This window comes from Astatotilapia calliptera, chromosome 18 (genome assembly GCF_900246225.1).
Source record: "Astatotilapia calliptera chromosome 18, fAstCal1.2, whole genome shotgun sequence".
Classification (NCBI taxonomy): domain Eukaryota; kingdom Metazoa; phylum Chordata; class Actinopteri; order Cichliformes; family Cichlidae; genus Astatotilapia; species Astatotilapia calliptera.
Window position 1 is genome coordinate 25,311,803 of NC_039319.1, and position 27,925 is coordinate 25,339,727.

The window sequence follows — 27,925 nt, forward strand, 5'->3', positions numbered from 1 at the left end:
TCCAATATTTAACCATAAAAAAAACCCTCATGGTAGTTGTATATATATGCAGTGCTATCAATCTGGTGGACGTTATGTTTGAGGACGCATATTTATAGAAAAGTCGCTTTTGTTTAGATGTTTAAGAGCTTTATTCTAACTTATTACTAATGGTATTGTATTCCCACAGAGTGACACACCTACTTGTGCATAGACGATCTTTGCTGTACCCGCTGCTGTCAGGCCCGCTTCTCTCCGTGTTTATGTTCCTCACCGCGGGCTCTCATTGGTCACATCAGGAGCCACCACGCTGAAGATCGTTTATGTCCCAGTTACTACGCCGTGTTCACGGATTTTCACGTCACTTGTGTGAGTGGACTCAGAGAAGCACCATGGCACCTGGAAAGAAGAACAGAGTATTTGTCATAGGAGTTGGCATGACTAAGGTAATCTTACTTTATTTTTAGCAGTTTATCACCCTGCTGCTCTGTAAAACAGCGAGAAACGGCGCTGTGTAGCGGAGAGGCTAGCACGATTACCTAAACCAAGATTTCGGTTCTTTCAGTGCGGTCCATCTAAAACCTTAAGCTGGGACTTTTCTGCTCTCATTGGGACAGTTGGATCAAAATCCGAGGTGTTGGGGACTGTCGGGCTTATTTGTGCTCATGCTGTGTCCAAAGGTCTAAAAAAAACCCCTGTGTCATAGCTGTCAGTACACTTTGAAAGGCTAGCTAGCTAAGTTAGCCGAAGTAAAGTCAAATTGCTGTAGTTCATGTTTACAATTTAAAACCTACCCAGCTTTCGTGAGTGTGATGGCAGTAGGTCTGGTTTGTATTCATTACTCGCTGAGACTAAACGTGGAGTCCACAGTTCATGGTCAACAGCATTACAAACTGTGCCAAAGGTCTTCTCTCCGGCTGCTAAAGGTGGACACTTTAATTCCAAAAGCTGCTTCTACCTCCAAACCTGAACGAGCCTCATGCTTTCAGGTCCCTGAAAAGTTAAATATGTCCCTCACAGTGATATTGGTGGAGAAGGGTATATTTGTTTATGCACACAATTATTTGTGTGCACTGTTCTGCTCTCTGAACAGTGCACACAAATAATTTTCTATCATTTTAAACCTCTGTGCATTAATGACATTAATTACAATTATGCCACCGCAGCTTTTTTATCTGCTCTTTGTCCTTTAAGTCTGTTCACATCATGACACCTGCAGCAGGAGGCATGTATAAATCAAATATATAAATATACTAACAGGATGATGAGTATCATTCACCTGTCAGTGGTTTTAATATTCTTGCTGTCTGGTGCATGTTTAGGTTGCATCAGCAGAGTGACTGTAGACTTCTCCACACTTAATAAAATGTTTACAGAAAACTTTTTTGAAAATAAAATCTTGAATCATTCTTTAGTCGCACTGACCTGAGGTTTTTTTTATGTGTGTGTTTGCTGCAGTTTGACAAGCCTGGAGCACGGGAAGGTGACTATCCTGATATGGCCAAGGAAGCAGGTGCTGATCTTTACAGATTATTGGTCATCCACTCATTCATAGATATCAGATCTTGATATTTATTGTTTTTGTGCTGTTATAAAACATGTAATAAGTTTTATTGCTGTATCTCTACATCCTATTTTAGGTGAAAGGGCTCTAGCAGATGCAGGAATCCCATATTCTGCCATTGAACAAGCTTGCGTAGGATACGTCTATGGTAAAACCTCGAATAAATATTTATATTTTTAACAATATAGTATGTGCATTCACATTGTCTACTTTGCTGTATATGTGAAAATGGGAATTTTTTATTTTTCCTGTTTTTATGCTCCAAATTGTTGTTTTTTTTGTTTTTGTTTTTTTTGTTAAGCCTCTTTCATGTACTTTTCAGCACAGTTAAAGTGAAATGAGTGAAGAGTAGCATCTCATCCTACCTCTCTATTCCAGGTGACTCCACATGTGGACAAAGGGCCATTTACCACAGCCTGGGTCTGACCGGCATCCCCATTATCAACGTCAACAACAACTGCTCCACAGGTTCCACTGCTCTCTTCATGGCACGCCAGCTGGTCCAGGGAGGTGAGTCAGCCAGGAGGTTTTAACAGTGGCAGGTAGTTTGCTCTATAACACCTGAAGGCTGTGGTGAAACTTGATAAACCGTGGCTTCTTTGGATTCTAGTTATTCAAAGTATTGAAATGTTACTGTGGCTCGATGGTGTATAACAAGCGAAAGATCCCCAGTTCAGTCTCCGGTGGAGAGACGAGGCCCTTTAGGGCTGCATCAGGAGAGGATCCATCGTAAAAATCAAATCAGCCGACTCAAACCTGCATATTCTTTTCAGCGCAGTCTATAATCAGTAGTTTTATTCACTGCCTTTAATGTTTTCTTGCAGGTCTTTCTGATTGTGTGCTTGCTCTTGGGTTTGAGAAGATGGAGAGGGGCTCTCTGTCTGCAAAGGTATGCACATTCATCCAGGAATTGATCACGTTGTATGTTTTAACATTTTTTTACCCCCTAGTCAGCCCTCACAGCTATTTTGCAATCTTTCATGTTTGACTTGGCTGAAATTTTACCAGATGGATGAGAGGGGGGAGAAAAATCAGCTGAGGTCACATAATACAGAGAAACTTCTTATTGAGAATGAAAGCTGTTAAAAGGAAAGCATTATCTGGGTTTTTGCATGTGTAAAGCTCGGTCACTGTCATTTATTGACTTGGCCTCTGGGGACTTTTTGTCCACAGTTTTGGGGGCTGCCAAGTTTTGTGTTTCAATCCTTAAAGTCCAATGGCTGATAAAAAGCATCGGGCAATAAAAGACTGCAATTCAGCAACTGCGATCCTTCTTTCTGCTCATACCGTTTTCCTTTGTACAATCACAGTGGAGAGTGGAGATTAGCATTTTCTACTGACTTCTAATAACTGTGGACAAGGACGTTACGTGGTTTACTTGTAGTTTGGTTAACTCATTACCAGATGTGGGGCTCTGCCCAACTTGGTGATTACAGTGGGGCAAAAAAGTATTTAGTCAGCCACCGATTGTGCAAGTTCTCCCACCTAAAATGATGACAGAGGTCAGTAATTTGCACCAGAGGTACACTTCAACTGTGAGAGACAGAATGTGGGGAAAAAAAAATAAATCCATGAATCCACATGGTAGGATTTGTAAAGAATTTATTCGTAAATCAGGGTGGAAAATAAGTATTTGGTCAATAACAAAAATACAACTCAATACTTTGTAACATAACCTTTGTTGGCAGTAACAGAGGTCAAACGTTTACTATAGGTCTTTACCAGGTTTGCACACACAGTAGCTGGTATTTTGGCCCATTCCTCCATGCAGATCTTCTCGAGAGCAGTGATGTTTTGGGGCTGTCGCCGAGCAACACGGACTTTCAACTCCCGCCACAGATTTTCTATGGGGTTGAGGTCTGGAGACTGGCTAGGCCACTCCAGGACTTTCAAATGCTTCTTACGGAGCCACTCCTTTGTTGCCCGGGCGGTGTGTTTTGGATCATTGTCATGTTGGAAGACCCAGCCTCGTTTCATCTTCAAAGTTCTCACTGATGGAAGGAGGTTTTGGCTCAAAATCTCACGATACATGGCCCCATTCATTCTGTCCTTAACACGGATCAGTCGTCCTGTCCCCTTGGCAGAAAAACAGCCCCATAGCATGATGTTTCCACCCCCATGCTTCACAGTAGGTATGGTGTTCTTGGGATGCAACTCAGTATTCTTCTTCCTCCAAACACGACGAGTTGAGTTTATACCAAAAAGTTCTACTTTGGTTTCATCTGACCACATGACATTCTCCCAATCCTCTGCTGTATCATCCATGTGCTCTCTGGCAAACTTCAGACGGGCCTGGACATGCACTGGCTTCAGCAGCGGAACACGTCTGGCACTGCGGGATTTGATTCCCTGCCGTTGTAGTGTGTTACTGATGGTGACCTTTGTTACTTTGGTCCCAGCTCTCTGCAGGTCATTCACCAGGTCCCCCCGTGTGGTTCTGGGATCTTTGCTCACCGTTCTCATGGTCATTTTGACCCCACGGGATGAGATCTTGCGTGGAGCCCCAGATCGAGGGAGATTATCAGTGGTCTTGTATGTCTTCCATTTTCTGATGATTGCTCCCACAGTTGATTTCTTCACACCAAGCTGCTTGCCTATTGTAGATTCACTCTTCCCAGTCTGGTGCAGGTCTACAATACTTTTCCTGGTGTCCTTCGAAAGCTCTTTGGTCTTGGCCATGGCGGAGTTTGGAGTCTGACTGTTTGAGGCTGTGGACAGGTGTCTTTTATACAGATGATGAGTTCAAACAGGTGCCATTCATACAGGTAACGAGTGGGGGACAGAAAAGCTTCTTACAGAAGACGTTACAGGTCTGTGAGAGCCAGAGATTTTCCTTGTTTGAGGTGACCAAATACTTATTTTCCACCCTAATTTACGAATAAATTCTTTACAAATCCTACCATGTGAATTCATGAATTTTTTTTTTTCACATTCTGTCTCTCACAGTTGAAGTGTACCTCTGGTGCAAATTACTGACCTCTGTCATCATTTTAAGTGGGGGAACTTGCACAATCGGTGGCTGACTAAATACTGTAACTTTTGGAGTCAATTCAGACCCGGATCTAAAGATTTTGCAAAGGATTGTTTACCATTGCACAATGGGTAAAGATTTACATTTCACTTCCTGTCTTTACAAATCCATATCAGGTCAGACTGGGAGAGACAGACTAAAAATTTCAAGAAAATGTCAAATAATTATATCCTTCTGGAACTAGAGAGCCCATATGTGGAAGGAAAATTTAGTCTGTTATTGCATTTTTTTTCTTTTCTAAAGTACATGGATAGGACAAATCCCATGGACAAGCACATGGAGGTGATGATCAACCGCTATGGGATGGCAGCAGCGCCAGCAGCACCACAGATGTTTGGAAATGCTGGCAGGGAGCACATGGAGAAATATGGTAAACATATCATCCAAACAAAGCAATTCCTACAGACTACAGTAGGAATGTTATTGTAAAATCTTCATTGTTGTCATCATTTTACATTATTGCATTTTCTCTACGGTGTTTGCAGTATTTTTGATTCTCCTTTAGGCACAAAGCCAGAACACTTTGCCAAGATTGCCTGGAAAAACCACAAACATTCCACCAATAACCCGTAAGACACAGCTGACCGCATTCAGCGTTCATATTGGTCTTTTTTTGTTCAAACGAGGGTGTAAATATTTGTGTTTGTACACGCAGGTACTCCCAGTTCCAGGATGAGTACAGTCTGGAGCAGGTGATGAAATCCAGGAAGGTGTTTGACTTTCTTACGCTCCTGCAGTGCTGGTAAGAAACTTACACAAGTGTTGATCGAAGTACAGATTCTTATCATCGGTTACTGATAATCATTTCACTTTCTGACAACTATGCCTCTTTTTTTCTTGTCTTGTCTTCTTTTCCTCTCAGCCCTACATCAGATGGTGCTGGAGCAGCAGTTTTGGCCAGCGAGCCCTTTGTCAGGAAATACCACCTGCAGAACCAGGCGGTGGAGATTGTGGCCCAGGAGATGGTGACCGACCTGACGTCCACATTTGAAGAGAACAGCTGCATTAAAATGGCAAGAAATCTGAAATTGAAAGTTATTGACACGCACACTGGTGACAACAAACAAATAATTGGGTTGATGGTGACAAACACTTTTCCTTTCCAGGTGGGGTATGACATGTCCCAGCTGGCGGCTAAGAAGTGTTTCGAGGCCGCTGGTCTAAAGCCAAATGACGTTGATGTGGTCGAGCTGCACGACTGCTTCTCAGCCAATGAGCTCATCACGTATGAGGCCTTGGGGTTGTGTCCAGAGGGTAAGACTGCATCTCATCAAACCTTGATGTATTCTCCATATCCATTGAGCCTCTATCACAGTTTATGTCAGTGTTTCCCCTAAATTGTCCCTGGTGATATGTTAAGGTATTTTGCGTTGACTGAGCAGCAGGTGGCAGTGTTGTTTAATGACCATACTGGCAGCAAAGGAACTTAAATGATTTTGATACAATTCCCAAAGTTTTTATATCTAAATTTAATGTCGGCTAATTCAGCTTTACTGAACCGCCCAGATGATCTTGTAGTGCAGTATCAGTGAGGTCATGTTACCTCACATGGATGTACGCCTACAGATAAATTACTTTTTAAGAAGTTAAATGTACCGTTTCTACAGGTAAAGCTGGAGAACTGATTGACAGAGGGGACAACACATATGGAGGCAAGTTTGTGATCAATCCCAGCGGTGGCCTCATCTCTAAAGGACACCCTCTTGGTGCCACAGGTAAGAAGAGACTCTGACTCTTGATGCAAATCATTTGTAAGTGATGAAATTAAAAAAAAAAAAAAAAAAAGCTACTTTGACCATTTAATTGTTGTTATATAACTTGTTTGGTGTCCTGAAAGTGTGTTTAACATGTTCCATAAAGCAGGTTTAGAAGACAAAGCAAGTTCAACAGGATACCTTTTCTTCAGGATATCCAGCTTCACTTACTTAAAATCATGATCCACGAAGATGGTTATAAACTCAGTAGATCAGTTTAGTTATGAGGACGTTCACATAAAAATGGGCATGTCACAAACATGGGCAGGTAAGCTTGCAGCAAAGTGCCATGTTTTACAAAACAAGGAGCAAACCATTTTATTAGAAATGTGTAAAGATTAACAAGTCAGATGATGTAGCCAAAGTGGATGTGTGAGTGTCTGAATGTAGCTTTTTTTTTTTTTTTTTGACTGATCAGTACAACCAGTAAAGTTATGTATATGCATTCTCTGTAACACCATTTAGCAAACCGAAGACAAAAAGATGACTGTGCTAAGTTAGTAGACTTACCCACTTAAATGAATCGTAAAGGCATGGGCAATCGTGTTTTATAGTTCATTAATTTGTGTTTTCTTATTGTGTGTAAGGCAGTTTTAGTCTCAATGCTTCAACTCGGTTAAACTAGGAGTAAATAACAAAACAACAAACCTTTAAATGAGCAAATGCTTAAATGTTCTCTGTTTTATGATTATCTTACTTATAAAACAAAGACCTGCTGTAAGATTACTTGCAGACAAAAGTAAAAATAAACAGTCCTTTAAGAATCTAAGGGGCGTTTTGACATCTGTGGTGTTTAGTCAGTTTAAATCGAACTCGGGTTTGTTTTCCCACTTTTTCGTGTTTTGTTTGTACAGGTTTAACACAGTAATTGCACTCGGGTACAGACCAAAACAACCACACCGAGACCTTTTGGAGGAGGTGGTCTCGGTACGGTTTATGGTGTGAACAAGATCCCACCCCGATCTAAAGCAGCTACGACAAGTTTGAGCTAAAAACGTCTCGTAGCCACGTGCGTTTCGTATTCACAAATCAGGCTCAACAAACAAGTGTTTTCTCTGGATGCACTTTGAAAACTTTGACAAGCGATTTCCACCGTGCCCACCAGGTGGCATGTGTCTTGCATTAATGGCCACCTACACTGACACTGGGTAAAAGTGATCATAAGCCTGCATGTGCGAGAGCAGCCGGCTGTGACTTTGGCACGCTTCCCCTGTAATCTCTCTGCGTTTTAAATCGTCGGGGGACAAGACTGAGCAAACAGTGCAGCTGGCTCGCCCAGCGTCTGTAATGGACTCAAACATGGAAAAATGCACTCGTTAAGGACAGATAACCAGGCCAAACAGTGCGAACGTCATTAATCACTTCACCCGTATTTACCAAATATCTTGGAATTATCATCTTAATTGTTTTGCTTGTATTTTTTTCCATTACTTCGCCCTGCCCATATCATCAGCACTCCCTGTGTCTCCTGGGTCACACTCCCAGCGTGCGAGTGCCCTACTCAGCTAAGCTTTGTCTGATCCATGGTGTTGCTCTAAATCTTGCTTGTAAGTCTCTGACCTCTTCCCCCAGTAACACTGTGAGCAGAGATGCTAACAGCCAATTGCCTGAAGCAACCTACACCTCAGGAGGATGTGATATATTTTATTTATTTATTTAGTTTTTAATGTGTAGACATCTCATCCAGTGACCTTGAGCTGTCACTGTTTCATAGGTCGAAGTATTTGGTGAATGACTACACCCTTTTATCCTTTATTAAATCAAATGGCTTTTGATGAAAATTTGGTACTATGAAAGAGCTTTTGGGAGGGAATTTACTGCAGATGAGTTCATATTTGAGGGGGAGTGACGACAAACAGTCTTGAACGTGAAGGTTTTTTACATTGGATGAAAATTATGGATCTGACAAGATGCCCTCAGGCTCTTCACTGATGAAGTGCCAATTTGAACCATGTGGCAATTTTTCTAAATGGCACTCAAGCAAAGTCACACTCTCACAGAAGTCCACATGAAAAAGAATTAGGCGAGTGCCGCAGAATGTGAGAGATGCACCATGGTCTTTTAGCCTCAAGTTCCTTAGCTCATTGGGATAATGGAGAAATGCGAAAGCTCGTTAAGCAGATGGGATGAAATGCTTAGCTGTAGCATTGGTTGGTGCTGGAGCTGCCACTGGTGAGATTAGGGAGCAAGTTCACAGATTAGGAGTCATTTTGTCACCCCTCTCAGTAAGAATTGTAAAATAAATATTGACTGCAGCTTTTCCCTTCCTGTTACTGCAACCTGTAGATATTATGAAAATCCAGCGAAACAGCTTCTTTGTCCTGAACCCGTTAAGTTTTGTATGGTACGTTGTTACGGTTACTTTTGGGATTCATTTTCTGTGGGTGTGCGGGTTTCTTAATAACTTCCCAGCTATGATACTTTACATTAATGATGATTTTACTGTGTGTAAATACTTTTGAATACTTAAGTGTATCCTTATGTTCATTATTAAGTTGCACAAAGGCATAAAAAAATTTGCAAGCCCACAAAAATGAAAATTCATTTTAGAATAATTAAAACAGATCATCTTAAAAAGAAATCATAATAATAACCTTCACTTTCATGTCACATGGGTAAATAATAATTTTTCTTAAATTAAAAGTCCGTGTGATCTAGGAGGTAAACTTGGTTAACCACGTTTACTAAGTTTACCATGTGCTCGCCTTTTCACAGGTCTGGCCCAGTGTGCAGAGCTATGCTGGCAGCTCCGAGGGATGGCCGGGCAAAGGCAGGTCTCTGGGGCAAAAGTGGCCTTGCAGCACAACATTGGCTTGGGAGGAGCAGTGGTTGTCGCACTTTACAAGATGGGTTTTCCAGAGGAGGCGAGGTGAGCAGGAAGTTGCCAATGATTTGTTATTAGTTCACTTGGATACCTCTCATACAGCAAGGAGCATTTTCACTTCTTATCTTAAAGAATAACTTGCCGAGGCAGGTTCTAAAGGAAATCTTTAACTCATACATCAGTTTAGTTTTTTTCTTCTTCCTTCAGGTCCCGCGTGGGTGCAGTTCTCACCAGCTCAGGCAGCGGTCTGGAAGGGTTTAAAGCTTATCCTGTCTTTAAAGAGATTGAAAAACATCTACAGCAGGTAGGTAGTGTCACAGCAGGCGGTTACCTATTAGTGACAGCATGTCACTGTGATATTTTCAATTAGCCACTCTGTGTCTGCTCTTATAGACTTGATGAGTGCGCATCCAGTTAAATCCATTCATGTATTAGATTTTCTTCTTTCTTCTTTGTCGTTATTGATAGTTGCGTGACATGTAAACATGACCACAAACCTCTAATAGAAACGTGTTTCATACGTTGGTCTCTTTTTTTCTTTTCTTATAAATTAAATCGCAGTTTGTCGATATGAAACTCACACGCACGACCTCATAGTTGCAAAAAGGTTTATTTATACAGTGTTGCGGCAATGTAAACTGAATTTGTAGAGCAAATTTAAAGCAGTATGACACATGTGATACATGCTGTGCTTTGGATATGCTGCGATTAATGCGTTTAAAAAGATACAAAATCTTAAACACTGACGGTGTGTTTGTATGAAGCGTGTGTGATGATGTTGGTTTGAAAGAATTTGTACTCTGTGTTCAAGGCTTTTAATCGTGCAATGACATAACAGAAGAAATTAGGCGGTATCAGTAATTGTGTGCATTAGCAAAGCTATTACCTGCTTGAGTTACAATGCAGAGAAAGGTGCCTGAACGCCTACCCAACTGTGATTTTCTATATATGTGCATCGCAGTAAGGACTTTTTCCACTGCACAAGAAACTATTTTTGCTTGTTTCATGTTGATGTGTTTACTAAAAACATGCTCATGGAGTTGGCTGACACTTTGGGTCTTGGTTCAGAGGAGAGCCACTCCACAGTAATGATGTATGGCAGCAGTATCTTCTTAAATGTGGAGGATATTCACTGCAAAAAAAAAAAAATCAAGGAACACTTTGAAAACACACCAGATCTCAACGGGGAAGGAAATCATGCTGGATATCTATACTGATATGGACTGGGTAATAAAGGGATGCCACATGGAACTGAAAATGATCAACCTACAGAGGGTTGAATTCAAAGACACCCTGACAATCAAAGGTGGGAAGAAAATGCAGCATGCTAGTGTATTTTAACTGAAATTTCATTACAGCATCTCAAAAAAAAAAAAAAAGCACAGGACAATTTTGTCTCTGGCAGTGTTCATCCTGTTCCTCCAAGCACAAAGGAGCAGATACTGGTCCAGCTCTCCTAGAGTAACTGCCTGTCCCCTTGAATCACTTCCATGATCTTGAGACTGTGCTGGGAGACTCAGCAAACCTTCTGCCAATGTCAGTGGTTTACCTCATTGTTGCCCCTCTGGTGCAACAGTTGTTAATTCATTAATACCAAAGTAGCTAAAACTGTGCTACTTAACTGACCTCATCAATATCCCCCAAGTTTAACTGATGTGATTAAAAAGTGCTCCGTTCAGTTTCTCTGAGCGTTGTATATTCTTAAAGATGAGCATTCTGCTCAGTCCTGCCTGTGACCCCTCGCTCCCTCAGATGTTACATTTTTAAAAAAGAAGTGCTCATGAGTGGAATATGAGAACCAGTTACTCTCGGGGAACTTTGGTTTCACCCACGTCTACAAGCATTGGGTTCAAGGAACAGACTTCTGAATGATGTTCTCACTTCTTCCCAGAATACTTTAGGTTGTTTTTGAGAAAGCTGACGGTTCAGTGTTAACTAAGCTAACACGCATGCCATAATGCAACATGGATTTCAAGAGCATCAGATCTGTGCTGGAGAGATCATTTTTATTGTGGTGAAATCCATGTAGTATAGAAAGTTAATGAGCTGGAACAAAACTTCTCAGCTAGCTGCTCCATAAATTTCTGTTGTATTAGCTGCCAGGACTCGTATGGTTAAGAAGGCAGACATTCTCTGTAAACTGTAGGGTATTCTTTGTCACACTTTTACACGTTAAATCATCTGAATCTGTCAGGATTCAGATGATTTACAGGCGACAGAAACTGCTTAATAATTATAGCTGCACAGCCATTTCAATCAGATGTGGTGGTGTATTATTCTGGTCACCATCAGGACCATGGAGTTTGAGAGGTTTTCTCAGGCGAAACCACGAAACATGATCTAAACTATTCATGTCAAGCTGTGTGTATAACAAATAGATGGCTGTAGAATTTAATTTGCACTGTGTGGGCTGTTGCTGCCTGTCTACACTTACTGTATGCAATCATTCATTAAAAGGAACTCAAACCCTGTTGTTGCAGGAGGGAGCGCAACTTGTTAAGAAGATTGGCGGAGTGTTTGCATTTAAAGTGAAGGACGGCCCAGGTGGGAAAGAGGCGACCTGGATTGTTGACGTGAAAAATGGTAACGGTTCTGTCACAAACGACCCAGGTATGTGAGGCTGTTGTTAAAGTCCTGTAACACTCTTGATATTTTGCTTGCAGCTGATTAATTATCATTATTTTGTAAGTCTTTACACCCTTAGGATAAGGTCTGCTAGGATATTCATAATTATTCCCGTCTTCAGTACTTTACATTTGGGAGGTATGGCTCTGTTCTTGGACCTCCCTGTCCTTCTTGTGTACATGTAAAGTTTAAGAACAGCAGCAGCAGCATGGAGAGGGGCTTGGGTGTAGTTGGGGTGCAAAGCGGCTTGCAGATAAAAATCACCCGAACTGCTGCGATTGTGGCTGAGCTTGATTTTGTTTCACACCTCTGTCAGGAAAGCCCTCATTGTCTGAAGACTTCAGAGAGCGTTTCAAAAGGCTTTATTATTCCCTGAGGAGCCTGCAAACACCTCGGAGCGTCAGCTTTTTAACTCTTGTATTGTGGGAGTGAAAGTGTTCTGCTCTTTTTCTCCGAAGCTCAAAAAGAAATGTGTTCAGTCCCCTACAATAAATAGAGGTTTCAAAAAAAAACTAATAATCTTCAGTAGATATCGTTGTGGAAGATTGCAGAGTGCTGGAGGTAAAATGGAAAGGCTGTGATTTAGTGGTATTTTTTGTTTTAAAGTTTAGGCTGAATTCGCTTGATACTTCTGCAGTTGTGAAGAACTAACGCAAATTAAGTAGCTGAAGCGGTGAAAATGTTTCAGCTACTTCATTATCCGCCTTAAAATTTAGATTTAAATGCAGATGCTACAGGGGACTTCAAAACATGAACCAAATGGAAACAAACAAGCTTAATTCCAATAATGACCTGATGTGTGTAAAAGAGGTACTGCTAGAAGAGCTGCATTCTGACTTTTTTATTTTACAAGCTGATTTCTGCACAGACACACACACGTAGCATCCGTACTCATAGGCACATCCTGGTAAATGGGCATCTCATCATTTGATGGTCTCCCCTGTAATGCGTGCTACTTCCAAGCCCTTATTTCTGAATCACCACTCTGTCCATACGACTGAATGTTTCAAAAATAGAAAGAAATGTTCAGGGAAATCTAAGATGTACAAGCTGTTCCACTCAAAGGTTTTCAATATGCGTTTTTTCCCCCCTCCGTTATGGTCCAACATTACTGCACGAATTTAAAAGTTAGGTTAGGAGCAAAATTTGAAAACCGCTGCAATCATAACAACAGTTAAAGAAGTTCTCTTGCACATAAAAAGCTGAACCGATGAGTGGGAACAACAGGCTTGTTAAACCCAGTACACTTGAATGTTTTCTTGCTGGTTTGCAGGACCAGTATTTGAACTTCTGCAAGCACACTGCTGTGCTGTTTTTAGTGAAAGTTGAACTAGATTTTAGGATACTGCAGCTCTCAGATAGCTCTAATAACATCTTTAATGAAGCTGACACAGGAGATTTTGAGGCAGTGTGTTCAGTCTTACTTTGAAGACTGAACAGGGTTTAATTTGCATTATCATCTCCCCTTATTGGACTGATTTAAACATGGTGCCCATCTAAATTTCAGTTTTTATATTTCGTCTGTCCACCATCTTTATTTGCTCAAGCATGATGGAAACAGAATGTATTGTGTGTTAACAGTACAAAGTAGTATATTAAGTTATGCAATATAGAAAGAGTGAGTCATAATGCTTTCTGAGCTGTGATACAAATTGCACTGAATGGATGCCTCGGTCAGCCAAGTCATTAAAGCTTCCTGCCTAATATTGTGTCTCTGGAAGTGTCCTGTGGTAACAGACTCAAAGAATCTGCTTTGAGTCAAAAGCTTCTGTGAGCTGTGAAGTGAAGCCTCTGTGGATTGGGTTTGTTTGTCCAGCTCATCTTACAGGCGCTCTATTGCAGGAAAGTCAAACTCATTTTACATGGCGGACCACATACAGCCCACTTTGACCTTGAGTGAGCCGGACCAGTGGAACTGCCCTTGTCAGTGTAAAGAAGTTTACCTGCATATTTTATTCCCCGAGATACACTAGTAATAGAAAAGGAAGTGCAGCCTCAGCAGTACACCTCAGTTTTCCTGCATAAGAAAGAGGTTTGGCTCTACTAAATGAAAGAAATCTGCTGCCACGACTCTTTGGGCTTAAATAGAAAGAAACAAATGTGTAAAACTGCAAAGGAAGTTCTGGTGGCTCACTGCCCAGACTGTCCTGTCATTAGAAAACAAAGTTTTTGTTAAATCACTAGAAAGTGAAAAATAAAAAGCAGAAATAGAAATTGTTAATAGTTTTCTGTTACTGTGGTGCAGTATGAATAACCATGGATGGAAAAGCTGGAAAACTTATGAAAATACTGTTAAAGTTAAAAATTCATGCTTTCATATCTGTCCTAGCTGTCCAGTCTTTGCCCGCACAATTTTGGCCCTCAGAGCCTCATGTTTGGCACCTGTGCTCTATTGAGTTAAGACGCCTTGAAACACAACTTCACCTCAAGCCATCGCTAAACAGTATTGTGTGTGGAGCCAGTGTGGAAGGGTGCATTATCCTGCTGAAAGATGCCACTGCCATCAGGGAATAGAAGTGGGAATAAAGGGGTAAATGTGGTCAGATGAATATGCATTAAAGGCATGAGCAAAGATTTCCCAGGAGAACATTGCTCAGAGCATTATGCTGCCATCTCTTTCTTAGTAAATGGAAATATGACTCATCGGACCTCTTCCATGCTCGATGGTTGAGCTCTGACTCTCACATGGCCAGTGTAGTCACTTCTGGCCTTGGATTTATGGCTGTGCAGCCAACTGCGGCTGTGACTTTCTGCTTATATTCTTGTTGTTCAAAGGCAGTAAGGGAGCAGTCACATCTTATTCTTTACATCAGCCCTCACTCCTCCTGCCTGTTTTATTGTTGTGGCTGATCAGTGCAGTGTTATGGAAATGCCAAGTGTGCTTTCTGTACTATATTGCGGAGACAAACATTCCTCCGTGCTGCTTCCTTCAGTGTAGAGTATGTCGTTAGTTGTTTTTGTGTGTGCAGATTTTTAGTTTTGGCTCACCTGAAATGCTGTTGGCCAGATAAATAATAAATGCATCTTTTAATGTCTTGTTTTAGGTAAAAAGGCAGACTGCACATTATCCTTGAATGACGAGGATCTGCTGGATCTGATGACAGGAAAGCTGAACCCACAAACGGTGTGTGTGTGCATAATAATGACTATAAATAAAGTTTATTTGTCTAAGTAAGGGAAAGGATATCTTATATTTTTACATTGACTGTAAAAGTGAATTCATGCTGTGGGGCTCCTAACATTTTTACAGTAAAGCATTTATTTATTTATATTACATTAGGGTTAGTTCATTTATTGTGAACTGGAATTAAACAGTATTTATTTATTTATTCATTTATACAGCACTTTACAAAGACAGGAATTGTCTTGGATATGAAATAATCTACGCTGTAAAAATATGAAAGAATTTAATGGGCACAAAAATGTTGTATAACAAAACTGCATAATTAAATTATTCAAACCAACTTTCTAAGAGAAGTACAAGAATCAAAAGACAAAATGTAGACCCCACAAAAGCATGAAAAGTTTCTGAAATGCATAAGTAAACAAACTTTTAAGAGTCCACAGAATTGGTAAACCTGGTGGGAGCAGGCGACCCTCCCTCTGATGATCTCTTCTAGATTTTTAGATTGCTTGACCTGCATGAGCGAGAAGAGCAGTGAAATTGCTCAGCTGCATATGAGGGAGCCTCATTGTAATGCAGTACTCTGTAGATAGGACCGAGGACTTCATACAGGATCCTAAATGCTGCAAGGCGACAGGGAAGGGACATTAGTAATGGAGTGACATGAGGCATGTATGGCTGGCCAACAGGAAGGACAATCAGCAGCATTTTGAACTGCCTGCAGGCAATCCAGGCAGATTTGCTGAGTGATGAAAACTGAGAATTAGAAAAGTTGAAAGAGGAGGTCTAGCCTCCCCAGCTCCTCTTCAGAAACTGTAGATCTCAGTTTCCTAAGTGCTGTGAAGATGCTTTTACATCTGCAGTTTGGTTCACGTGGTCGGTGAGGCCGGTACTATTAAGGAGGATTTCGTCTTATCCAGGTAACTTCATGGGTTTCCTGAAGGTGGTTCACTTCTTACTGAGGCACATCACCATGGTAACAGCTGTGGAGCACATTAGACTCCAGATTAGAGATTAACAGGCAATGTTCCCTCTAACTTTTCATGTGTCTGAGCGAACACACAAACTCCCTGAGCGATCCCTTGGACCACTGTGAGCAACAGCAGACGTGTGCACTGTGGTCACGCCAGCATGGAATCCACCCAAGTTACATGGTTTATTAAAATAATCAAATTACAGCATTTACATTTATGTTCGACTACTTTTAATTAACTGCTTTAGCCCACTTACAATGAAAATGTAAAAACGTTTCTTCCCGCAGCAAATATAAACAATGACAGTATTCAGGAAGAAAACCAAACATTGCAGATATTTTTATCATAACTCCGGTTTTACGTGGCCGATCAACACAATTTAAAAACTGGTATAAAGTTCACACTTTTTCCGTCAATTGTTCCGTCTGTCCTGCTCACATCTCCAATGGTTGTACACGTTGTCATTAACGTGGCTTCACTCCACATCAGCCACGCCGCTTTGCTAGCTACAACACCGGTGTCGGCACATAAGGACGCTGTCATAGCCTGTCGACGACGTTGATTGGCTGCGTATGTGAATCGCATTATTGGCTGGACTATGAGATAAGGTGGCATCCTTCTAATCCCATACGGAGCAGCCAGTCACTCACTGACTAACACTGCAAAACAGAATTGTTAAAGTATTGATTTTAATTTCAATTCAAGTTAGATTTTTTTTTTTTTTTTTTTTGTGCGCAACGCAGATTTTCTGTGCACAGAGACCGTGCCAGCAGTGTGCAGCTTAGAGGGAACATTGTTAACAGGTATAAAATCACCACCTGGATTTCATAACTTCTATCCTGGAAGATGATATTGGCTCAAGAGTTGGGAGTTCGCCTTGTAATCGGAAGGTTGCCGGTTCGAGCCCCGGCTTGGACAGTCTCGGTCGTTGTGTCCTTGGGCAAGACACTTCACCCGTTACCTACTGGTGGTGGTCAGAGGGCCCAGTGGCGCCAGTGTCCGGCAGCCTCGCCTCTGTCAGTGCGCCCCAGGGTGGCTGTGGCTACAATGATTTGGTTTGGCTTGCCATCACCAGTGTGTGAATGTGTAAAGTGATTTGGGGTCCTTACAAATATACAAATATAGGCCATATTACATTATAAACTCAGATATGTTGTTTTGGAGGTTTTTTTCCTTCTTCCTCCTCCCCCCCCCCCGATAATCGCCAGTAGGTTGCCGTCCTATTTTTACTGTAGTGTGACAGCAGAGTTTGACAGCTTTTACGTCAGCCCCCAATGGAAGCGAACCAAAACAGGAACATGCACCCTGCGCGTTTGTTTAGTTGACCCAAACAGATTTGGCAGGAAGGCGCTTTGAATTCCCTCAGTTGGTGTCTACCCGACAGACTACCATCATCCACCAGCAGACAAAATCTGCTCCGTTCTGCTGCAGGTTTTTGGGGCAGCTAACCCATCTGTTGTGTCATAGAGAGAATTTGTTTTCTGTAAGAGTTGTCTGCGCCTGTAGTAGGTCAAATCCCACTGTCTGATTGCTGTTTGTTTACAGTATTGAATTTTATTTTTTCCTTTTTTTTTTTTTTCCAGGGGAATTCCTAAAATGATTTTAAAGTCTCACTACCAGGCTTGCATAGAGTGCTGGCCCCACATTTAATATTGATAGAGTGAATGTCAGTTGCAAAGTGTAATGCTTTTGTTCCAGTGCAGCCATATCCACCCATCAATTAGACATCAGTGCCTTTGTATATATTGAACTACTCCCTACAGCGCACAGGCCAATGAGCATTGAGACACACGTAAAAACAGGCATGGGGTCCACAAAGATCATGATAATGCTGAATATTAAAAATAGTAGTAACTCTTCTATATAGCCAGAAACCTTAGATTTAAGGTTTTAAATGCATTGGTATTTTTTTTTTTTTTTTGTGATGATGATAATGATTTCAATTTGAAATTTTGTTAGACTGAAACAAAATGTCATTAAAAACCTACCACTACTTTTTAAGTGATATTAGAAAATTAAAATTTCCTCATGCTTAACTGCTTTACCATCAGGCGTTCTTCAAGGGAAAACTCAAGGTCGCTGGGAACATGGGCATGGCTATGAAGCTGCAGAACCTGCAGATTGCACCAGGGAAGGCCAAGCTGTGAGAGCCTTGGCTGTCTTCTTCATGTTAAACGCAAATTTGTAGGAAAAACTGAAATCTGCCTGTTTAATTGAACTAACTGACCGATGATTTGTCAAATACCTTGACATGCTTGGTGTTGAAAGTCTATTAAGTTTCATTTCCAGCTGCAGCTTTGATATCAGAGCACACTGCATGGTTCAGTGATTATGTCGGTTCTTTAAGCCTAACGTGATGTGTGAACTACTCACAGCCAGTTCAAATTATGGAAATACTCACACGCTGCTCCTTTAATTTCTTTACTAATGTATTCACAATCTCAATGTGCTCTAGTCTGTCTGTAAGAATTGCATTTGGGGGTTTTTGAGGAATAATTTTGCACAAAATGTACATCTGTAAATGAAATCCAGGTTGTTGTTTTTAAAATGAAACGAATAAAATCTCTAACAATTTTTGGAGTTGTTGTATAATTGTCCATATTTCTATTTCATGATGTATGAAACGTGTAGAAGAATCTAAGATGAATGAAACATGCAACAAAAATAACATTTTGTTATATAAGAAAGGAATGATTAGAACTGGTGTTGATACTTTCTACTCTGTCACTGAATGTTTAGTAAAGGGGGTGTAAGACAAATCTGCTTGAAATACCTTCTCTGTGTGTGCAGTTGTATCTAAGGTTTAAAAGGTAAACTGGTATATGGACTAGAAAAATATAAGGAAATAAAGGATTCTTAAGCTTAAATCATACTGAGCATATCCACTCATTCTGCGTCATCCACACACTCATGCGTTTACCATCTTTCCACAAAAACCGAACAAAGGGAATCTGCTTCTATATTTCTGACCTCGTTGTATCAGCCTTTGTCCTACTTCCCCCTTTTAGCCCCCCCTCCACATTTGTCCATTTATTTCCAAGTTGATCCCGACCTTTCCTCATTGGCCTCCCTCACCTCCACCCACCACAGCGTCCCTTCTGCCAGATCCAGGCTGTTCGTAATTGCTCATATCCAGCCTCCAGCCAACTTACTTTAGCCCCCCGCCCCACCCAACACTGCCTCTCTGCCAGGTGGCTGACTCGCCAAATCGTTCAGCTGCTGCACAAGCTGCGTAGCCCCTCCTGTCCTGTCTCACTGACCGATAGCAGTGGGTTAATGGGTCTTTAGGTGGAGAGTGAAAGCAGGATGATGTTAGCTGAAGAAGTTAAGGCTTTTTTCCTTCAGTAAGGAAATAATTGATCCATTTTACTTGTTTTCCGTGGTATCCTAAGCCTTCTGGTCTCCAGTTCATTACTTCTTTTTATACAGGTTATAATTCTTGATCAGTTAATGCACTATTTTTTTCTTAAAATTAAAGCTTAAAAAAAAAAAAGTTAAATGCATTATTATGGAAGATTGTATCCAGATTTGATTACTACTTAAGTATTTATGGAGCCACGTGTGATAAAGCTCTGTTAAATATACTTATGCATCCTGATCACTGCCCTTTCAGTCCATCTCTCCTGATCGTTCGTTTGGCATTTGCACACAATTCGTGTAATTTGCTCTGCAAGGTTGCCTTGGTGATGCTGCTTTAGCACCGAGCGTTGCTCCAAGGCTGCTCCTGTTGCTCGTGCTCAGAGCATTTTCTTCAAATCAGCAGAGTAGCAAGTGAAATTACATTGTGTAGAGGACTTCACAATCCACATGAACCTGCTCACCGGGCCTGTAACCTTCAGGTTTTTTCCCCCGATGTAGAATCTCTACAGACAATCATTGCGTTTGATCATTAGTTGTGAAGGCGAGTAGATAGGATTCAAGGTGATTACTCTCTCTCTGAAATGTGTTGGAAGGTAAACGTAAAATAATTATATCAGAACTGCAGTATTATATCGTATTTGAATAAATAAATGTGATTCTGTATGAAACAGTCGCTATACAATGTAAGTAGCTACACCCAGGGGTTAAAATGGGATTTGACACATAGAATTTGGTGTAGCAAAGCAGCAGCGAGAAACAAAAATGTCAATAATAATTGTAATGCATGAGAACTGTATATGAGCTTTCTTGACTGCTTACCAACCGTATTCAGTATAAAGGTGGAATTTTTATAATCACACTAAAAAGCCTCATCAGTTAAAATACATTACAGCTAACAACTGCTATTCAAGTCTTTCTAAAAGCATGTCCTATTGGTCGTGAGCAACCTTAGAAACATCTCTGGTCATTTATTAGGGCAATCGTTTTAAAGAATAATAAAAACCGCCTTTCATTTTAGTGGTCAGTTAGACAAGCTATTCACTTTATGCTTAATCTACATCCTGAAGACCCCCCCCCCCCCCCCCTCTTGATTGACACGTGGCTGTTTGAAGTTCTGACTACATAAAAGATGGTTTTAGCCGCATCATTGACATCACAAATGAATTTTAGACTCTCTTGAAGGTTCAAATTTAGAACTTTGGCTGCTGCCATGTTGAGGTTTCTTTTGGAACCAGTTGTGAAGGTGGAATGCTAATGCAAACTGTACGGGTGAAGTGCACAGAGACAAATATCGGCTAATTAGTACCGACTAACAGACTACTGAAGCACAACCTTCTTGGTTGGTCTGTACCACACAGTAAGTCATAACCATTAAATATGTTCCAAAAGGCCATAACAGCACAGACACACACAGTGAAGAGCTCCAGTATAGTGGATGAGGCCTAGAAGACTGCGGTCAGTCAATTCAACGACACCCCACACTCAGATATCCAGGTGGATAGGTTAAAAACAAATCACCCCACTCAAGAGGACACTAAGGCCAAAACAATATTTTGTGTCAGGCTATAAAAATTAGTGTTTTAATGTTGTAAAGAAGGACATTTTAACATGGGAGTCTGAGCAGTGGCTCTCTTTTAGAACCAGCCTGAAGTGGGACATAGAGTAGCTACAGTTTTTCTAACTCCATGTTGTCTCCATTTTTCATCTCCCCTGTTGCCCCGTGGACATGTGGAGACTGTGCAGGGATGATTTTCCTTTCTCAGTGGAATAAACGACGTCAAACTGCAGCATATTAAAAACAAACTCGATGTTATTTTGCATGAATCCACTCATTTATTTAATTACTCACTAAATGAAGAGGCCAGACCATCAACCCGCCACCCCGCTTTAAATCATGACTACACCTCCACATTTTTACCACATTGTCATCAATTCCTAAAATTTGGGAGCTGTGGTTTCCTGAGCAGGTGCCAATGACTAGAACCTCGGGGGTGACACCTGTCTCATTTAAAACTCTGAGGGTCAGCTCGCCTCTTTTGGTACTGAAGTGTCTGGTGTCATCACGGCAAAAATGTGAAGAGCCCTCTTCAGAGAAAACATTTTGGATTCTGTACAAATTGGCAAAGGAATTTAAATGTTTCTCCCAATTATTTGAAATAATAAGCTGAAGTACATTTTTTCCCAAAAGACGCATATTTCATGCAGTGAAATTTATGTCATTTTCCTCTGCTTGTATGCAAGGATACCGCACTCAGTTTCAAACATTCAATGTATAGCTTAAACTCTGTTTTGCAAATCCTGTGCTACAGATAATTAATTCTTTAGTGTATTAAAGGCCTAAAAACGCTATGCTTGACAGTCACTTGAGAGCCTTGGTGCACATCAATATGAAGATTTTAGTTGAATCTCAATAAACCCAGTTTGTCATGAATGAGATCAAAGGCCTCCTATAAGTTCTTCTTTCAATGTTGCTGCTTTAATGCTGAAGCAGGTTCAGTATTTTTCAAGCTTCCACAAATTACACTTAGCAAAGTACTTTTCGCGTGCGATAAGACACGTTTATAAAGTTACTCCCAATTAGAGCAAATTGTAAAAGAATCGTCACTTTTACAACACAATTTATCCTTCAACGACATGTATAATACTTTTTGAGTGTAAGTTAGGAAACTCTAAGAAAAAAAGTATACATATTTCACCTATATTTAACATGTAAATAGTGATAAATTAATGATGTATGTGAGTGTTATTCTTATAATAGCAAGGATTTAATTTCCCACTGACAAGGGCAGACATTGAAAAAAACCAAACAAACAAAAAAAACAAGGCGAGAATATTCCTGTTGAACATCACAGACGTCCAAACTCATCTCTGAAATAGCAGGACTTTCGTTAATTTAAGAGCATTAAATTTCAAGGAGCGGAAGAAGTTTGATGAAAACTTCCTGTCAAATTTGTGCACGCGCACAAAACCCAGTTTTCCTCTCTTAGTTTTTGTCAGTGTGATAAATGAAGGCCCAGTCTATCCTTATTCGACAGGTCAGTTCGAAAATAGTTTACAGCTACTATGAAGGTCTTAGCACATGATTTACATCATATTCATACTCAACAGCCATTCGGTGAGTCCTTGGTTATTCTCAGCCTAGAAGAGACCGATCTCATCATACTATTTCTTCACAGGATAAAACTTAATAGTTCGTGGAGACTTATATAGGATTCTTTCACACATGTGTAGGACATTTGTTGACTACATTTTCTACTTTTATGAAACAATGCTTCATTTTTAAGTCCATTTTTGGGCTTTGCAGGGTTTTATTTGGTGGTGTCAATAAACGACAGATGGGATTTTGGGTAGAAAGAGGGGGCATGAGATGAAGATAATGGCCTGGGGCTCCAGATGAACCCAGGCTACTGCAGTAAAATAATTTTTACTTGCAGTTTTCAGTCCTTGAATGGTTTTTTAGTGGTCCTATTGATAAAATCCAAAATACCTCACATCTGTATTTGTCAACAAATAAATCAGGCAGTGCTGTCTGTCTATATTTTTGGATATATTTTCCCATTTCTTTTCCATTTTACAGAGTTGGTACATTTTCATAAATAGTGGACTACAGTGAAATGTTTCTTTAAAACATATACAGAATGGCAGCCTTTGCGACATATTGATATGATAGTAAAATCTACATTTTCCTTAAACTTTAAATACCTACATGTACAGCATATATCACATGGAAAGTTCATTAGAGTATGAGCTGATAACTTGTGTTGATTTGTCTCGGCTGTCTGAGCGCACATCAGCATCGCGCCGGTCCCGGTTGCTTCTCCTTTGGTTGTTTAAGGCAAAGAGGGAATAATAAAGTGGGGTGCAAAGATAAAGTGGCGTGACTTCAACACAAGGACAAACACTCGTCTTTGTTTTCAGTGCGATTTCCATCACCGTTCTGCCTTGAACACACACCACTGGAGGTATGAGGCAGAGGACCCACTTAGGCTAAGGACAACAAGGCAGAGAAGAGCAGTGTAAGGAAAGTTGTTTCTAAGAAAATATGGGAAAGGTAAAAGAATCACAGTGGTTTTTTGTGTTTTTTCTTAAACTTTCAAATAGAAATGGTGGTGGAGGTGGGGGGGGGGGGGGGGGGGGGGTGTTTCAGTGCAGAGGAGCACTGGCTCTACTGTGAGCCTCTACTGAATGAACAAGTTCACTGGAGGAAGCTCGTTTCCACAACTTGTATTCACAATCTCATTCTTTTGGTCTCCACTCAAAGCCTGTGACGATAGGTGACTGTAGGAGCATAGACCAACCAGTTGATCAACAGCTTTACTTTAACACTTAGCCCTCTCTTCACCACACTAGACTATCACATGTTTTGCATCACTGCTAATGCAGCATCAATCCATCTGGCAAGCTCGTGCGTCATGGCCTCAGACCAGTAGGTGCTCATTTTTTTCACACTCAGCTGTGACCTGCCCTAGTGCATGCTGCAGGTCAAGGCTCGAGGAAGCCATCAAAACCAGGTCATCTGTGATTTTCTATAAAAACCAAACCACCAAACCTGACACCCTCAGGTGGGTCTAGAAATTTTGATAATAAAATTATGAACAGAATCATTCACAAAGTTGCCAGAATCCACCGCCCACTGGGAACGAGCCCGATTGCAGTACACGGAACTAGAAAGCCCACCAACAGCCCCCTGATATCCCATAACCCCAAATCACCCGTCACAATCAAACGCCTTCTGTGGTTGAGCTTTATATTTCTAAAATATGGACTTAACTCATGCATTTATCGTTTGTCTAATAGCTATAGCAGAACAGTTTTATTTTGTTCCGCTGTGTCTTTTTGTGCTGAAAAATGTACCAAATGGGGAACTTTTTGCCCTGATTTATCATAAACAACGCAATAGTCAACAAAAAGAAGAGAGAAATGTAAAAAAAGAAAAAGAAAACCAATATTATGCTAAATACAAACCAGATCAGAAAGCATAAAAAGAGACATAAGTTGATGTCCGTTTGTTTTTTGTCTGCAGTCCACGGAGGAAAAGGTGCCTTTAAATTACATTGGATATAAGTTGGTTGTGTTCTCCATATGCAGTCCTTTAAGACTGCTGATCACAGTCAGTCCTCACACAGGGTCTGTTCTTGATTTAAAAGGTCCTTCAGAGTAGCACACGGCCACTGCTGCTACCCAATATATGTATATATATGATAAATATGTACACACACAAACAATCAAATGTGGATCATCATTTGGGTTATGTAGGAAAAAAAAGTCTTTTTTCCCTCCATGCATACATCTACTCATGGCTGCTCTCACTCGAGGGGATAAGCATGTGAACTCGGTCACCTCGGCTCTTTAATGCTTCGTCCTGTCCTGCTGGTCCTGCAGTCATGGATGTACCGGTAGACTCTGACAGAGCAAACGTTTTTCACACATTAGTCTCCAGCCCGTTCATGTCAATGGAACAGTGGTCCTTGTCCCTGTGTTCTCTCTTGTGGTGAGAGGCGTGAGCGTGCTTCTTCTTCTCTACAGGTCGAATCCCCTCCTCCAGCTGGATCAGGCGAGCCACGTCAGGGGAAAGGTGGTCCTGCTTGCTGCCCGGTGGAGGCGGCTGGTAGCAGCCGTTCTTCTGGTTCTGGTAGTTCATCATCTGCTGGATGCTTATCATGGGTTTGGTCTCACATATAAGAGGCACCTAATGGACATGAGAATGAACAAAAAGAAGTGTCAGAATCACTTAATAAACAGGCAACACCCACAAGAACTAAAAATAAACAGCAAATTAAAATTGTGAATGAACTGAGTTTTTATGCAACAGGAAAGGATTTTATGGTCTTATTGGCCTTATTCAGCTCCCCTCATCCCCACACTGTAAAAAAAAAAATCTTAACCTTCCTGCCTTCTTGGGACCTTTTTGTGCCACTGCTATGTGTTAAATGGCTGCCATTTCCACTGTGTTCAGTGGAATATAACCAAACTTGCCACAGGATAGTTTTTACCTGTCAATGTTAATATTCCAGTGTGAATTCCTTAAATCAGCCTAAAATGGCTGAGCAGCAGAAATCCCCACACCCATCACCCTGGGGACCATTTTCTGCCCATTGACTTCCATTATAAACGCTATTTTTCAACCCCAAATTATCATCATATGATTTTATTTTTTTTTCTCCTCCTTGAATCGCTACCTTATCGTGGTGGAGGGGTTTGTGTGTCCCAGGGATCCCAGGGGCTATGTTGCCTGGGGGCTTTTGCCCCCTGGTAGGGTCTCCCATGGCAAACTGGTCCTGGGTGAGGGACCAGACAAAGAGCGATTCAGAAGACCCCCATGAAAAGAATATCGAGGGAACAGTTTACCCTGCCCGGGATAGGGTTACCGGGGCCCCGCCCTGGAGCCAGGCCCGGGGAGGGTGCCCGAGGGCGAGCGTCTGGTGGCCGGGCCTTAGTCCATGGGGCCCGGCCGGGCACAGCCCGAAGAGGAGACATGGGCCCATCCTCCCGCAGGCCCACCACCCGCAGGAGGCGCCATAGGGGTCGGGTGCATTGTGAGCTGGGTGGCGGCCAGGAGCGGAGGCCCTGGCGGACCGACCCCCGGCTGCCAAGACTGGCAATAGGGACATGGAATGTCACCTCTCTGGTGGGGAAGGAGCCTGAGTTGGTGCGTGAGGTTGAGAGGTACCGGCTAGATATAGTTGGGCTCACCTCTACGCATTGTCTGGGCTCTGGAACCAGTCTCCTGGAGAGGGGCTGGACTCTGTCTCAGTCTGGAGTTGCCCCTGGTGAGAGGCGGCGGGCTGGGGTGGGTATTCTTATATCCCCTCGGCTTGCTGCCGGTACGTTGGGGTTTTTCCCGGTGGACGAGAGGGTTTGTTCCCTGCGCCTTAGGGTCGGGGAACGGGTCCTGACTGTCATCTGCGCTTATGCGCCGAGTGGCAGTTCGGAGTACCCAGCCTTCTTAGAGTCCCTGGGGGGGGTGCTGGAAGGTGCTCCACCTGGAGACTCTGTTGTCCTGCTGGGAGACTTCAATGCTCACGTGGGTAACGACAGCGAGACCTGGAGGGGCGTGATTGGGAGGAACGGCCTCCCTGATCTGAACCCGAGCGGTGCTTTGTTATTGGACTTCTGTGCTAATCACAGTTTGGCCATAACGAACACCCTGTTCGAACATAAGAGTGTCCATAAGTGCACGTGGCACCAGGATGCTCTAGGCCGTAGGTCGATGATCGATTTTGTAATCGTATCACCAGACCTGCGACCATATGTTCTGGACACTCGGGTAAAGAGAGGGGCTGAGCTGTCAACTGATCACCACCTGGTGGTGAGTTGGATCAGGTGGCGGGGGAGGACGCTGGACAGACCTGGTGCACCTAAACGCATAGTGAGGGTGTGCTGGGAACGTCTAGCAGAGGCCCCAGTCCGCGAGATCTTCAACGCACACCTCCGGCAGAGCTTCAACAGCATTCCGAGGGAGACTGGGGACATTGAGTCCGAATGGACCATGTTCAGCGTCTCCATTGCCGAAGCTGCTGCATTGAGCTGCGGCCGCAAGGTGGTTGGTGCCTGCCGTGGTGGTAATCCCCGAACCAAATGGTGGACACCAGAGGTGAAGGGAGCCACCAGGCTGAAGAAGGAGGCCTATCGGGCTTGGTTAGCCTGTGGGACTCCGGAGGCAGCCGACAGGTATCGACAGGCCAAGCGGAATGCGGCTCGGGCAGTGGCTGAAGCAAAAACTCGGGTGTGGGAGGAGTTCGGAGAGGCCATGGAAAAAGACTTTCGGACTGCCTCGAAGAGATTCTGGCAAACCGTCAGGCGTCTCAGGAGGGGAAAGCGGTGCTCTACCTGCACTGTGTATAGTGCTGGCGGAGCGCTGTTGACGTCGACTGAGAAAATTGTCGGGCGGTGGAAGGAATACTTCGAGGACCTCCTTAATCCCACTGACACGTCTTCCGGGGAGGAAGCAGAGTCTGGGGATGAGGGGTGTGACCCACCGATTTCCGGGGGCGAGGTCACTGAGGCAGTTAAACAACTCCTTGGTGGCAGAGCCCCTGGTGTCGATGAGGTCCGCCCCGAGTTCCTGAAGGCTCTGGACGTTGTAGGGCTGTCTTGGTTGACACGTCTCTGCAATGTTGCGTGGAGATCAGGGGCAGTACCTGTGGACTGGCAGACCGGGGTGGTGGTCCCCATCTTCAAGAAGGGGGACCGGAGGGTGTGTTCCAACTACAGGGGGATCACACTCCTCAGCCTCCCCGGGAAAGTCTATGCCAGGGTGCTGGAGAGGAGGGTTCGTCCGCTAGTCGAACCTCGGATACAGGAGGAACAATGCGGTTTTCGTCCTGGTCGCGGAACACTGGACCAGCTCTTTGTCCTCTCGAGGATACTTGAGGGTGCATGGGAGTTTGCCCAACCAGTCTACATGTGTTTTGTGGACCTGGAGAAGGCATTCGACCGTGTCCCTCGGGGCGTCCTGTGGGAGGTGTTGCGCGAGTATGGGGTGTCTGGCCCATTGCTACGGGCCATTCAATCCCTATACAACCGTTGCAAGAGCTTGGTTCGCATTGCCGGCAATAAGTCGGACTCGTTCCCGGTGGGTGATGGGCTCCGCCAAGGCTGCCCTTTGTCTCCGGTTCTGTTCATAATTTTTATGGACAGGATTTCTAGGCGCAGCCAAGTGGCGGAGGGCTTTCGCTTTGGTGGCCTCA

General features: G+C 42.6%; 2 protein-coding genes across 2 annotated transcripts in view; one reads left to right on the forward strand and one right to left on the reverse strand.

Annotated features, from left to right (window-relative positions):
* Nucleotides 1–41: 41 nt before the first annotated feature.
* scp2a (sterol carrier protein 2a) lies at nt 42–18,742 on the forward strand. The gene is made up of 16 exons (XM_026149715.1): nt 42–425; nt 1,438–1,492; nt 1,620–1,691; nt 1,922–2,053; nt 2,368–2,432; nt 4,818–4,944; nt 5,080–5,143; nt 5,230–5,316; nt 5,437–5,587; nt 5,681–5,828; nt 6,182–6,289; nt 9,044–9,197; nt 9,360–9,456; nt 11,633–11,762; nt 14,822–14,901; nt 17,927–18,742. Exons 1-16 carry the CDS (start codon nt 303–305, stop codon nt 18,020–18,022), a joined length of 1,689 nt encoding a protein of 562 aa, XP_026005500.1. The 5' UTR covers nt 42–302; the 3' UTR covers nt 18,023–18,742.
* A 4,616-nt stretch (nt 18,743–23,358) lies between these two features.
* slc1a7a (solute carrier family 1 member 7a) overlaps nt 23,359–27,925 on the reverse strand; it is a 49,524-nt gene continuing 44,957 nt past the window's right edge. The window contains exon 11 of the mRNA XM_026149713.1: nt 23,359–24,924. Coding sequence (XP_026005498.1) covers nt 24,658–24,924 — 267 coding nt within the window. The 3' untranslated portion in view covers nt 23,359–24,657. The remainder of the gene's footprint in view (nt 24,925–27,925) is intronic.